Source organism: Danio rerio, chromosome 16 (assembly GCF_049306965.1).
Source record: "Danio rerio strain Tuebingen ecotype United States chromosome 16, GRCz12tu, whole genome shotgun sequence".
Classification (NCBI taxonomy): Eukaryota; Metazoa; Chordata; class Actinopteri; order Cypriniformes; family Danionidae; genus Danio; species Danio rerio.
This window is the reverse complement of record NC_133191.1, coordinates 48,910,001-48,924,776: the sequence shown is the minus strand read 5'-3', so window position 1 is coordinate 48,924,776 and position 14,776 is coordinate 48,910,001. Positions and strand designations below refer to the sequence as shown.

Below are 14,776 nucleotides of genomic sequence, written 5' to 3'. Positions count from 1 at the left end.
ATCCACCAGAGGGCGTGGTGTACATTTCTGCCAATCTCAAGGTTTTAATCATGCAATTTTCGTGAGAGAAGTCGGTAGCTTGTTGTCTTGTAGTTTTTTTACATATCCACTAGAGGGCACAGTGTGGATTTTTGACTATCGCAAATACGTTACTGGTTCACATTTTCTCATACATGCAATTTAATCATTTTAATCATACGGTTTTCGTTAGAGAAGTCGGTTAGCTCACCTTTTTTTGCATTTTTTGTTTTCACATATCCACTAGAGGCCACCGTGTACATTTTTGACAATATCAAATACGATACTGGGCCATGTTTTCTCATACGTGCCATTTCTTAAAAATACACCAGAGGGTGCTGTGTACATTTTTTGCCAATCTCAAGGTTCTAATCACTTCATTTTAATGAGAGAAGTTGGTTATCTAGTCGTCGTGCATAATATATCAGCTTTATTTTGACTGACCCACACACACACTTCCCTAAACACAACCAATAGTGTTTTCGAAAGCAAACCAGAAGAGAAAAACGTTTTCTACTACAATGTCACATGGCTTTTTGAGGGGGTTTGTTTCTCCTGGATTCTAAAAGTCATTTGCTAAACTCTAACCCCAGTTTGGTTCGTGTTCCAAGATGTGAGCTACCAAGCGAACCAGTCAAGCCCGAAAGTCCATTTACATGGAGAAAAGTACTGCCCGTAGCTATCGTTTTACATGCAAGCCAAATGTACCCATAAGCACATGTTTCTTAGTTCTCAAAAATGTATTCCTGGGCACATTTTCCTAATGAGCTTGTGTTGTTCGTTATTATGGAGGATGAATAAAAATGCATTCCATATTTGTAACTAATAATCATGCTAAAAATATTTTGTCTTATACGGTACAAACATTATTATAAGTTTCATGTTGCAGCTAAAAGGATTTGTTGAAGGTGTGCTGTAAGCTATTGTATACGTAAATTATCACTACATTTTGATTATATTCAGGGAAACAACCAACAGAACATCATTTTTAAATTAGAGTAGATTATTTTTGAGAGGTTTTTAAGAGAGTTAGATAAAAGGCTTCTGTAGGGTGTTTTTTGTAGAGACGTTTTTTGCTTGCGTTTTCCGTCAATGTTTAATGCCTTGTGACTAAATAATCACTGATTTAATCTAATCATTGAATAAATCAATGATCGTGCACACCAATGCGCAAAAACCGCAGACTCAAAAGCGTCATTTAAAAAAAAACGCCTCATGCTCTTTTTTAGTGCGCCGCATTAAAACCTTCTCCACCAATCAGATCGCCACTTTTGTTCACGTGCACGGAGCTGCTGAAGTTACAGTAAACAGCACTTGGAGGCACTCAAGCGTAGAACGATTAATGCGAGCGCATATTGAAGAAGATGCCCAGAGGCAAAATGAACGTTTAGCTGCTTATTGATTTGTGAACAATAATCATTTCTTCATCGCTAGAGCTGGAGCTGCTGCTTGAACCATCTATGCTTGTTCGAGTCACAAGTAACTTTAACAACAAGCGTGTGAACTTCCTCTCCTCATCATCTTCTGTGTTATAAGCGGGTGTCCGAAGCTTAAAGTTGTGTAGCACCATCTAATGTCAAGGAGTGATTTTGCTAACTCTTCTGCTCGATGCCAGTAAAACAATCGCTTGGGTTTGAATGCGGAAACACGTCTCGTAAAACACTGACGATAAACGCAAACGAAAAGCGTCCCGTTGTGTAGGAGCCTGTAATCATCTAAGGTTGACTTTGACTAATATAACACAATTGACATAAATCTTAATTATATTGTGTAAAACAGGAGCGACATGCAAGTATGTATATAGTGCATTTCACCATGCACATGCAATTTTAGGGTAATTTTAGCATATGCAAAATAATTTAATCTAAAACATTATGTATTTTGTCTGTTTGTTTGCAAAGTGTGCCCCTGGAAATGCAAACTTTACAATATATACTACAAATATAATATAATTTTGAAATAAATAACATTATTGTGGTAACAGTGACATCACACATATGTGTACTTGACAAACTATTAAACAACAGTGGACTTTAGCACCTCATATATGTTTACCTAAAGTGGAAGCTGCTGTATTTTCTGTTTATTTGATACTTTTTACATTGCAATTTGTTTCTGAATAATTTTTAAAGGGATTTGTTATATAAAATGCGTCTAAAATGTGTTTAGACATTTACTTTCCTTTTAGCTGCCATGTGCACATCATTTTTGAATGAAACGACAACTAGTTTTTCTTAACCGTGACCATCTTTTTACATTAACACTTGACCTGCTGTTACTAAAGCTGCATAGTGTACGTATGTAGTGTCCTCCAAAATGGAACTAAGCGTTTTTTTAACTAAGCGGAAATTTAAACCATTTCTCAGATGACGTTTGACGGTGGCCAAATTAGTAAAATAAATGACCAAATGACCAAATACCTACCATGTGTATAACCTCATTCACCATCAGGAGGTGGCATTATTACTCTCGTAAGAGAATTTTGCTTTCACAATCCAAAATAAATAAAGTAATCCAACATCAGTGTCCGAAAGCTCCGCCACTTCCGCTTCGTGAGCAAAGCAGCAGCCGTTGAGTGTGTGAATTTTAACAGTTGAATGAATGCATCATCCAGGTAATTAAAGTACACTTATTATTTTATTATATTATATATTAAATTATATATCAATATATTTTACATAACTATTATATAGTTTTCAGTGTGAATGCAAAATGGCATAGAATAGTGCATAAGTATGCGATTTGGGACAAACGTTATTACTTTCGTTTTAGTCTATTTATTTTTAAAAGCTTGCCTCGTGTTGTTTTAGATTAACTGGGTATTCTTAAACTTACATATTTTCGCTATTCCGTTGGTCTGATTGCTTCTTTTAGTCTTCTCTTTTTGTATAAAATTGCTAAATAAATGTAAGTTATGATAAATGTGACTTACAAGCAGGGAATGTGACCAATTCTCTCAGTTTTTGACACATTGCAACTTATGTTCCGGAAAATGTGCTACACATATTAGGAGATTTCCCCCTGGGAATATTACAATTTTTTTTTTTTACACTTTGGACAACTTTAGTGTCCTTAATGCACAGCGTCCGCTGGTTCTGTTGGGAATTATTATGTAATGGTACAGTTTGTTTGACCCAGCTCTCCTTGCTCTTATACATACTTTAAGGATTGCCCTTCATTGCATGTTTTACACTGCAGGTTGAAGCGTTTATAGCCATAATTCTTTTCTATAACTACAAGCAAGTATGGGCTCTGGCTTAGAAGATCTTGCATTTTCTGTGTAATTTGGATGTTTGTTCCTGTGTGTGTGTCTGACTTCTAAGTATTTTTCTGTCACGTCCATACTTGTCTGAGTTGCAAGCTTGTTCTGTCATGCATCTTCGCATGCGCAATGCTATATAACAAACCTCTTTTTATTTTTCTTGATGTGTTTAAAGCAACACTCCACTTTATTTTGGAAAAAGGCTTATTTCGCATCTTTCCTAGAATTAAACAGTTGAGTTTTACCATTTCTGAATCCATTCAGCTGATTTCCCAGTCTGGCAGGAGCACTTTTAGCTTAGCTCAGCATAAATCATTGAATCGGATTAGACCATTAGCATTTCGATTTAAAAATATATCTTTTTGATCATTTTGCAATATAAAACTTGACTTTTTTTACAAAAAAGTCAAGCTTTATATTGCAAAATGATGTTACACTTTGTACTAAGACTGACAGAAAATGAAATATTGCAATTTTTCAATAGGAACTATACTTTCATTCTGGTATAATAATCGAACTTTGTTGCTGTACCTCGCCTGCAGCTGGCACAATATTATGCACTGCCTGAAAATAGTCTCCACCAAGGTAACTAGGTAATAGAGCTGCGTAATATCATTATGTCTGCTGCACCCATGGTATGGCAGAAAAATTTCTTTATTATTACTTTGGAAAGATTGTATAGTTCCTATACACCTATATTAACTTAGAGCAGGGGTCGGCAACCCAAAATGTTGAAAGAGCCATATTGGACCAAAAAAAACAAAAACAAATATGTCTGGAGCCGCAAAAAATTAAAAGCCTTATATAAGCCTTATAATGATGGCAACACATGCTGTATGTATTTATATTAGCTATATTAGCCTACTATAAAAATGACTTTGCTGGCTACAAATACATACTGAGCCTTCATGATTAAATGTTCATTTCCCTGCAGTGCATCCTGTAGAGAATGACGCGCCACGTGACTACTCTGTTGTACAATGCCGTCTCAAGTTTAACTTAATTACAGTATATTAATGAATTATGTTTAATGTTCAAGTTTAACTTCATTACAATATTAATTAATTGTTTAATGATCAAGTTTAACTTCATTACAATATTAATGCATTATGATTAATTATCAAGTTTAACTTCATTACAATATTAATGAATTGTTTAATGATCAAGTTTAACTTCATTGCAATATTAATGCATTATGTTTAATTATCAAGTTTAACTTCATTACAATATTAATGCATTATGTTTAATTAACAAGTTTAACTTCATTACAATATTAATGAATTGTTTAATGATCAAGTTTAACTTCATTGCAATATTAATGCATTATGTTTAATTATCAAGTTTAACTTCATTACAATATTAATGCATTATGCTTAATTAACAAGTTTAACTTCATTACAATATTAATGAATTGTTTAATGATCAAGTTTAACTTCATTGCAATATTAATGCATTATGTTTAATTATCAAGTTTAACTTCATTACAATATTAGTGCATTATGCTTAATTAACAAGTTTAACTTCATTACAATATTAATGCATTATGCTTAATTAACAAGTTTAACTTCATTACAATATTAATGAATTGTTTAATGATCAAGTTTAACTTCATTACAATATTATTGCATTATGTTTTGCTTTGATGAAATTAAAGAAATGCAATAAAGAAATCAGATTTTTTAATGTTTTTTTTTTATTTTCAGGATTCCAAAAAACATCAAAATTAACGTGCAACGTGCCCCTATCTGGGCAACAAACAGTGCAATAAAACGCAGTCTGCCATTTCCATTTCAAGATCAGCTCGAGTCATTCCTGGGAATGTGCTCAACCAACACAATCTCACGGCAATTCGTAACTTTTTCATTTAGTGGCTAATTCGTATTAATTCGTACGATCTAATTCGTACAATTTAGTACGATTTGCTTTTCCCCCAATGACGGTTGGGGTTAGGGGTTTGCATATCAACGATCGCACCTTGTAAATAATTACCGTTGAGTGAGTGATCGGGATGGGCTTCTTAGAATTCTCTCAGGGAGGGAAAATGAGAAAGCGTGCCCCGCTGTACATCTTTGGCAAAGACAGCTTGCGCTCCATGGCGCACCACACAGCCGCCGGTTTGTTTACAACAGCTACCTGCCTGGCATCCCGCCCTGCTGATAGAAACGTGTGTCGCAGGCTATGACGCAAATCTTCGTTGACAGAAATGTTGAAATTAAATATTCTACACACTTTTACAGCATTGGAAAACGTTAAGATTGTTTGTCCTCCTTATAGAAACCATATTAAAACAAAAAATATATTTACCTCCCTCATCGTTTTCCATTTTCAAACATTTTTTGAAAAAGTTCCAGGGAGCCACTAGGGCAGCGCTAAAGAGCCGCATGCGGCTCTAGAGCCGCGGGTTGCCGACCCCTGACTTAGAGAATAGCAATTTTACATTTTCTGTTGGTCTTAGCACACAATGTAACAACAGAAGAGTCAAGCTTTAAATAGGAAAATTGTCAAAACTCTTTTGGAAGATTTTGAGTGAGATGCTAATGGTCCAATCCAATTCAATGATTTATGCTAAGCTAAGCTATAAGTGTTCCCGCTAGACCTGAAGATCGGCTGAATAGATTCAAAAATGGTTTAATTCTAGGAGAGTTGGAAAATAAGCCTATTAAAATAAAAAGTGGAGTCTTTCTTTAAATAAAGCAGCTGATGATGTGGAGAGTGAAAACACAAGTTGTTTCTCAAAAAGACTCTGATGTTTGTAACCCTACAGGTCAAACTTTGGTATGACAAAGTGGGCCATCAGCTTATAGTCACCATACTGGGTGCAAAGGATCTGCCTTCAAGGGAAGACGGTCGACCTCGCAATCCCTATGTCAAGATCTACTTCCTCCCTGACAGAAGGTGAGATTGGGGCAGATGTTTTATTTTTTTTATATACAGTATTACATTTGCTGTGGTTATGTTCAGAATGGCGTACTTTAATGCTAATAACACTGGCTTTACAGTATTTAATTCACAGTGTATGCTGTATTTATGTGTATTATAAACAGTATGCAGCATTTCTGTTGGCACAATATACAGTAGTAATGTGTAGTATGAAAATACACTTACTGTACTGTAGATAGCAGTGTAAATTTAGTATTTATTATCATCTGTTTGATTTACCTTTTTGTTTGTTATATTTTCATTTATTTTAGAAGTTTGGGCATTTTTAGCATTTGTTTTGTGTTTGTCATTATTAAATAATTATTATTTATACAGGCACCCTTTTTGTTTGTTTTAGTTATTTACAGTGCATTTTTCCTTTAGATTCTTCTTATTACATTGAATAAATTAATTTTTTTTATTTATTTTAAAATTATTTTATTTATTTTAAAATTTATTTTTTTATTTTAATTTAAAATATTTTAATTACATTTTTTAAAAATTGATTTTATTTTTATTTTATATTATTTTATTTTACTTTTTTATTTTTATTTTACTTTTTTATATTATTTAATTTTTTTACTTTTTAATTTATTTTTATTTTTTATTTTATTTTATTTTACTTTTTATTTTATTTTAATTAATTTTTTATTTTATTTTATATTACTTTTTATTTAATTTTTTATTTTACTTTTTATTTTATTTTTATTTATTTTTATTTTATTTAGTTTACTTTTTATTTTACTTTTTATTCAATTTTTTTACTTTTTTATGTTATTTAACTTTTTATTTAACTTTTTTATGTTATTTTAATTAATTTTTTTATTTTATGTAATTTTTATGTAACTTTTTATTTAACTTTTTATTTTATTAAATTTTTAATTTAATTTTGCTTTTTTATTGAACTTTATTTTATTTTTTTATTTTATTTCATTTTACTTTTTTGTTTCACTTTATTTTATTTTATTATTTTTATTTTATTTTTAATCTGTGAACCTGATATAAACATATAAGAATGACTACCTTATGCCTTTCACTGAAGTAAAACAATCCACCGTGTTAAATATTATAACGTTAAATATCATAGGTCGACTTATTTTTGTTATAGTGTTATATTATGTACAGTGAGTATATATATTTTTAATTTAACCATATATCAATTAATTACCATATAAAGGGTTCTATTTCTTTTAATTTTCTTTCTATTTCTTTTTATTCTATGTATTTAATTTAAATAATTATTATTTGAATGATCTATTATTGTAATATCATAAATTATGTTAAAAATATAAAAATTATTGTTATTACATTTAACTAGTATTCCACTCTGAACATTTTTGTCATTTCAACAATGCCTGCTGTTAATTGTGTTGGATGTCAGTGTTTGTTCCAGCATTCTTTTACCATGATGGTAAATAAAAACAGTTTGAATCATTGTTTCTCCAGCGACAAAAGCAAAAGAAGAACAAAAACGGTAAAGAAATCACTAGAGCCCAAATGGAACCAGACCTTTATGTACTCGCCCGTGCACCGGCGGGAGTTCAGGGAGAGAATGCTGGAGATCACGCTCTGGGACCAGGCCCGGGTTCGGGAGGAGGAGAGCGAGTTCCTCGGGGAGGTGAGACCAGAAAATAGAGTACAGTAGTTGGTGCTGTGAAACTCTGAAACTGATCTTACTGAATTATAGCTTGACCAATGACCATAAACATAACAAACTAGCTAGCAGGAATAAAATCAGTGGTCATACTTTTCCTAAATTAAAAATTTCAAATGCATTTGGTGTTGTTGTAGTTTAGGGATCATTTAATTATTATTCTATTAACAACAACAAAAAGAAATCTAAAAACAGTAATAAATAATTTCAAGATTCAATGCCAGACTGAATTTTTCAAGGCTGTACATGTACTTCAAAACAGCTTTCAAAAACACTTAAAATTACAGCATGAATATTATCGTAGTTATTCTTAAACATGACTTGCATTGACTTTGCATATTGCATGAACTGTATACGTCTGTGCATTCTGAATATCATGTTGTTTGCGTGCAGATCCTGATCGAGCTGGAAACGGCGCTGGTGGACGACGAGCCACACTGGTATAAACTGCAGACGCATGACGTGTCGTCGGTCCCGCTGCCCAAGAGCTCCCCCTCCTTGCAGAGACGAGCACTGCATGGGGACAGTCCCACACGCAGACTGCAGAGTATGACACACTACATCTCTATACTCTAGCACTATCACACCCATATAAAACTATATAGAGTTAAAGTCAGAATTATTAGCCCTCCTGTGATATTGGTTTTTAAAAAATTATTTTTCAAATATATTTCTAAAGTGCTGTTTAACAAAGCAAGGACATTTTTTACACTATTTCCTATAATACATTTTTCTGGAGGATGATTTTATTTTAGTTTTGTTGGAATTAAAACAGATTTGACATTTTTAAAAGCTAATTTTATTGTCAATATATTAGCCTCTCTAAGAATTGATTTTTTGATTGGCTACAGAACAAACCACTGTTGTCCAGTAACTTGCCTAGTTAACCTATTTTATTAATTTAATTTAATTTTATTTTATTTTGATTTTTCAATTTTTATTTTATTTTTATTTTAATCTGTAAACCTGATATATAAATGTAAGAATGGCTTTCACTAAATTAAAACAATCAGTGTTAAATATTACAAAGTTAAATATCATAGGTAAACTTAATTTAAACAACTTTAATATTAATGTTATATTATGTACAGTTGTTTATTACCCAACTTAAACATATCAATTAATTACAATATAAAAGCTTCAAATCAAAGGTTGCCTTTAATAACCAAATTAACCTAGTTAAACATTTAAACTACCATTAATTTAATCCAATTTTAATTTAATTTTATTGTTATAGATATGTCAATCAATTACTCTTTAAGGTGAATACTAGTATCTTTTAAAATAACTATAACATATTAGGTTTTACTGTCATAACTGTGATAATAAAGAAACTAGTTATTAATAACTAGTTACTAGTTATTAGAAATTAGTTATTACAACTGTTATGTTTAGAAACGTGTTGATTAAGTAAATCATACATTTAATAGCATTTGGGAAATGTTTTTAAAAGAATTGAATTTCACAGGAGGCCTTATAATTCTTATTTGGGCAACATATTGAATATTCACAATTTATTTTATATTGTTTTGATTGTGGTATTAAATTAGGGAGCTTAACTTGTGCCTTAATAATAGCAATTTTTGAATAGTATTATTGAACTAAAATTGTACACTTTAAGTAGGAAAAATTCAAATACAATTTAATTAAAATACACACTCAAGTAATCTATATTTAAAATGTGTTAAGTCCAATGTTTCATTGTGAAAAGCATTGCATGCTTGCTAAGTTATGAAGCTTGCTTCCAACAAGTGGGGGAAAAAAAGTTTTACATTTCTTTATTTATTTTTATTTTCAGGATTGTGAACATTTCGCAATTCTAAAGTGGACTTTTTCCTTAGAATTGCTGTTTTGTAGTTTGGGTTTTTTAATTATAAAATGTTAGAACACATTTTTTGAGAAATATTTGCAATTCCAAGTAAAAATATCTCAATTGTGAGATTAAAAAATGTTTTTTGCATTACTAATATTGATATTAAACAAGGAGTCAGAATTGTGGGGGGAAAATGAAAATTTCAAGCAAAAATATAATATAATATAATATAATAATAATTATTATATATATATATATATATATATAATATATATATATATATATATATATATATATATATATATATATATATATATATATATATATATATATATATATATATATACATATATATATATATATATATGACAAATTATATTAATTAAAGAAATTATATTAAGTCATTCATTCATTGATTTTTTTTTTCGGCTCAGTCCCTTCATTTATCTGGGGTCACCACAGTGGAATGAACTGCCAAATTTTCTAGCATATGCTTTTCCACAGCTGAGGATGCCCTTGCAGCTGAAACACCCATAAACTCTTTCATTCACACACTTTCATTCATTCATTCATTTTCTTGTCGGCTTAGTCCCTTTATTAATCCGGGGTTGCCACAGCGGAATTACTGCCAACTTATCCAGCAAGTTTTTACGCAGCGGATGCCCTTCCAGCCGCAAGCCATCTCTGGGAAACATCCACACACACACACATACACTACGGACAATTTAGCCTACCCAATTCACCTGTACCGCATGTCTTTGGACTGTGGGGGAAACCGGAGCACCCGGAGGAAACCCACGCGAACGCAGGGAGAACATGCAAACTCCACACAGAAATGCTGAGCCGAGCTTCAAACCAGCAACCTTCTTGCTGTGAGGCGACAGCACTACCTACTGCACCACTGCGTCGCCTGCATTCACACACATACACTACGCAACCCTCGTGCTACCCACTGCACCACCATGACGCCCATATATATTTATATTTATTATTATTATTATTATTATTATTATTATTATTATTATTTTGATCTCACAATTTAGACATTTCTACTCAGAAATGCAAATATTTCTCAAAATTATGAGCTAGACAGTGAATTTAATCTTTGTTTTGCCGCTTGTAGAAATAGGCTTCCATAGCATAGAGTATTTTTGGGGCCCACACACACAAACACACACATTAAACTAATTGTTCAGGAAAAAAAATTAAAGTCATTAAATCATAAAAATCATTTACTCACCTTTCAATTATTCAAAACCTACTTGAATTTGTTTCTTCCATTAGTACATTAGTACATTTTTTCCTACTACGGTAGTCAATGGATACCAGCATTTTTAAAAATATCTTCTTTTGTGTTCAACGGAAGAAACAAACTCCATAAAGATTTAAAAGCACACAAAGAGAGTAAACGCTGAGGTGATTTAATAAGTTAAGTTAATAAGGTCTCTTTTATAAGTCAAATGTGAGCGTCTGCAGCTGTTGGTGTGAGCGTTTTTGTCCTGCATTCATTGTTTTCTATCTTGACCTGGTTATTTCTGCAGCCCAAGGCCCGTTTGTGTACAGCTCAGGTAAAGACCGCTGCATGCTCAGGCTGATCCTCTGCGTTTCACCGTGTGTGTGTTTTTATGCTGGATCCACCCTGCTGTCCTTCTCAAACCAAACAAACACACAATCAAGTGGACCTTGTTCCTACACCGCCACATTTACCCATAGTGCCCTATGGTTCTCCCCCCAGTGCTGCTGTTTTTTCCTCTTTACTGTAGTTCAGTTTGACCTCTTTATAAACAGTATATACTACAGGAAACACAGGCTTCTGTCTTCTCTCATTATGGCTGGGAGGAAGGGCTGCGTGGTATGACCAAGATCATGCACAGCATCAATTTATTTACAAGTACTGTAGAAATCGAGCATGGAAACCCAACTAGTAATAGTGGATGGATTGTTACAGTTGGAGTCAGAATTATTAGCCCCCCTTTGAATTTCATTTTCTTTTTTTATTATTTCCCAAATAATGTTTAACAGAGCAAAGAAATTGTCACAGTATGTCTGATAATATTTTTTCTTATTTGTTTTATTTCGGCTAGAATAAAAGCAGTTTTTAATTTTTAAAACCATTTTAAAGTAAAAATTATTAGCCCCTTCAAGCTATTTTTTCTACACAGAACAAACCATCATTATACAGTAACATGCCTAATTACCTTAACCTGCCTAGTTAACCTAATTAACCTAGTTAAGCCTTTAAATGTCACTTTAAGCTGTATAGAAGTATCTTAAAAATATTCAGCAAAATATTATGTACTGTCATCATGGCAAAGATAAAATAAATCAGTTATTAGAAATGAATTATTAAAACTATTATGTTTAGAAATGTGTTGAAAAAATATTTTCTCTGCTAAACAGAAATTGGTGGAAAAAAAAAATTAACGGAGGCGAATAATTCAGACTTCAACAATGAATGTATATATATATATATATATATATATATATATATATATATATATATATATATATATATATATATATATATATATATATATATATATATATATATATATATATATTCCATTTATTCCTAAGATTCAAAGCTTAATTTTAAGCATCTTTATTATTTCGGAAATTGGTCATTGTAATAATATTTATTTATTTATTTATTTATTTATTTATTTATTTATTTATTTATTTATTTATTTATTTTATATAGTTTTTTATTTATTATTAATTTATTTAAATTTTTAAATTTATTTTTATTTATTTATTTTTATTTTATTTTATTTATTTTTTAATTTAATTTAATTTAATTTATTTTATTTTTATTTATTTTTTTTCTATAATTTATTTTTATTTATTTATTTATTTTATATAGTTTTTTATTTATTATTTATTTAATTGAATTTTTTATTTATTTATTTTTCTTTATTTTATTTTATTTTTATTTTTATTTAATTATTTTCTTTTAATTTAATTTAATTTAATTAGATTTTTTTTCTATAATTTATTTTTATTTATTTGCTTATTTATTCATTTATTTATTTATTTATCTATTCATTATTTCTTAAGGTGAAGAAGCATTTTTAGTGCTGAAAACAACTATTTGGTTTAAGTTTATTGTAATCAAATGAATATTTGATAAATGGACTGTAAAATACAGTAAAACTTTTTTTTTTTTGTAAATTTAGAAAAAAAAACTGTAATTTTTATGAGTTTTTGTTTAGAAAGGTATTTTTGTTTTTTAACAAATCTGGCAGACAAAACTTCTAAATTATATGTATTTAATAATATATGTTTTTTTTTTAAATGCGTAGTCTGCAATATTTTGCTTAAGTGAGCAAACTTTTGACAGCACATTAGAATAAAAACATCACATCTTGCTCTTTTCATGTTTCTTTTGCCACTAGTTTTGTCACCATTTAACAGGGAAAATATTTTTTTTTATGTACTTTTTACATGTACATGTTTTCCGGTTAACTTTTTTCAGTCATACAACCCAGCCCTATTTTTTCACCTCCCTTTAATAGTCACTGGTTTTGTATAGATGAAATAATTAATATAGTATCTCTCTAAAAAAAGAAAGAAAGACAACTGGATTTATGTGAAATGCCTGTGGATTATTTGAGTTTTTCTCTTTTAAGAGTGAATTTTTTTGTTGTTTTGGTTGCGGTGTGGTGGTGTGGTTGAACTAATGACACCTGTTTTAATCATTCAAAAAGACAGAAATGAAAAGAAATACTTTTCTGCTATTTCAGCTGTTCATAATTTAGTTTTGGAGGTCTCTTGCAATAGATATACGTTAAAGATGGAAAATACTTGGCTTTTAAAAAAATGACAACATTGTTACATCAGTTTTTGTCTTAGTGTCTTGAAATGGTTAATTTAAGGATCCGTCCTCTCTTAACCACGCCACTCTTAAAGCATGCTATTTTCCGAGTGATCAATATTTTATACTTTGACACTCATTACGATTGAACTTTAACGATTTAACCCTAACTGCAATGCAAAAAAGTATCCAAAACGTGTATAACAGGCCACAAAAAACAAATCTTGCCATTATTTCTTGAATCTCTTTTGACACATCTGTTTGACGCAGTGATTAGCATTAGCAGTTTTGGTTATAGGTTTAAGGTTACAGACTTGCCTTCAATAGGCAACAAAATGCACACTAAGTACCGTATTTCCAGGCTGATCTCACAAGGAAACGCAAGTATTTTACATTTTGTCAGTTTAATTTGTACGAGTTCAGTTGTGCGAAATTGTACAATTTTAAAAAGCAGGCGTGGCACCCAACCCCACCCCTAAACCCAACCTGAGCAAATCATACTAAATTGTACGAATTCATATGAATTAGTCACTAAATCAAAAGTTGCGAATCGTAGTTAATTATGTTGGTATTTCAGATTTGCAAAAGAATTTAAACAGCGCCTTCTAGTGGCTTTGTCATTTAAAACGTGCAACAAAATGTTCCTGGAGCAATGCTTTTTACGTTTTGCAAAAATGTAGGCAGAGGCACGAATTTCCGATGAGTTGAGCTAGTTGGTAATAAAACAGTTACTGTATTTTACACACTCGATACAATTTAACTCAACCTTAAGCCTAACTGCAATGCATAAAAGAGTCCAAAAAAGACTTGCGTTCAATACGCTTTAATGTATATGAAAATATTTAACAAAATGCGTACTTAATACATTTCATATTCACAAAAAAAAATTTCACAGCGCCCTCTAGTGGCGTTGTCATTTGAAAAACGTGCAGCGAAATTTACCTGGAGCAATGCTTTTAATGTTTTACTGGTGAGCTGAGATACAGTAATAATAAAAAATAATAATTATATATATATATATATATATATATATATATATATATATATATATATATATATATATATATATTTATATATATTATTCAGATTTAATATAAGCCTAACCGTAAAGCAATGAAAAGTATTCAAAACATGTATAACAGGCCATGAAAACACATCATGCAATTCTCTCTTGAAACCCTTTTGACATCTGTTTGAGGCTAAAGATTACAGACATGTTTGAGGCTAAAGTTTACAGACTTTCCTTCAATAAACTTTAATGCATTTGAAAACATAAAATAAATAAATGCACACTAA

The 14,776-nt window shown here is 30.7% G+C and overlaps 1 protein-coding gene across 49 annotated transcripts in view; it reads left to right on the top strand.

Moving 5' to 3' along the window:
- Positions 1–14,776, top strand: part of rims2a (regulating synaptic membrane exocytosis 2a) — a 315,973-nt gene that overhangs the window by 183,550 nt on the left and 117,647 nt on the right. For all 49 annotated transcript variants that reach the window (XM_073926654.1, XM_073926650.1, XM_073926642.1 and 46 more), the window contains 3 exons: positions 6,045–6,175; positions 7,646–7,817; positions 8,247–8,400. In XM_073926654.1, the coding sequence (XP_073782755.1) occupies positions 6,045–6,175; positions 7,646–7,817; positions 8,247–8,400 (457 nt within the window). The remainder of the gene's footprint in view (positions 1–6,044; positions 6,176–7,645; positions 7,818–8,246; positions 8,401–14,776) is intronic.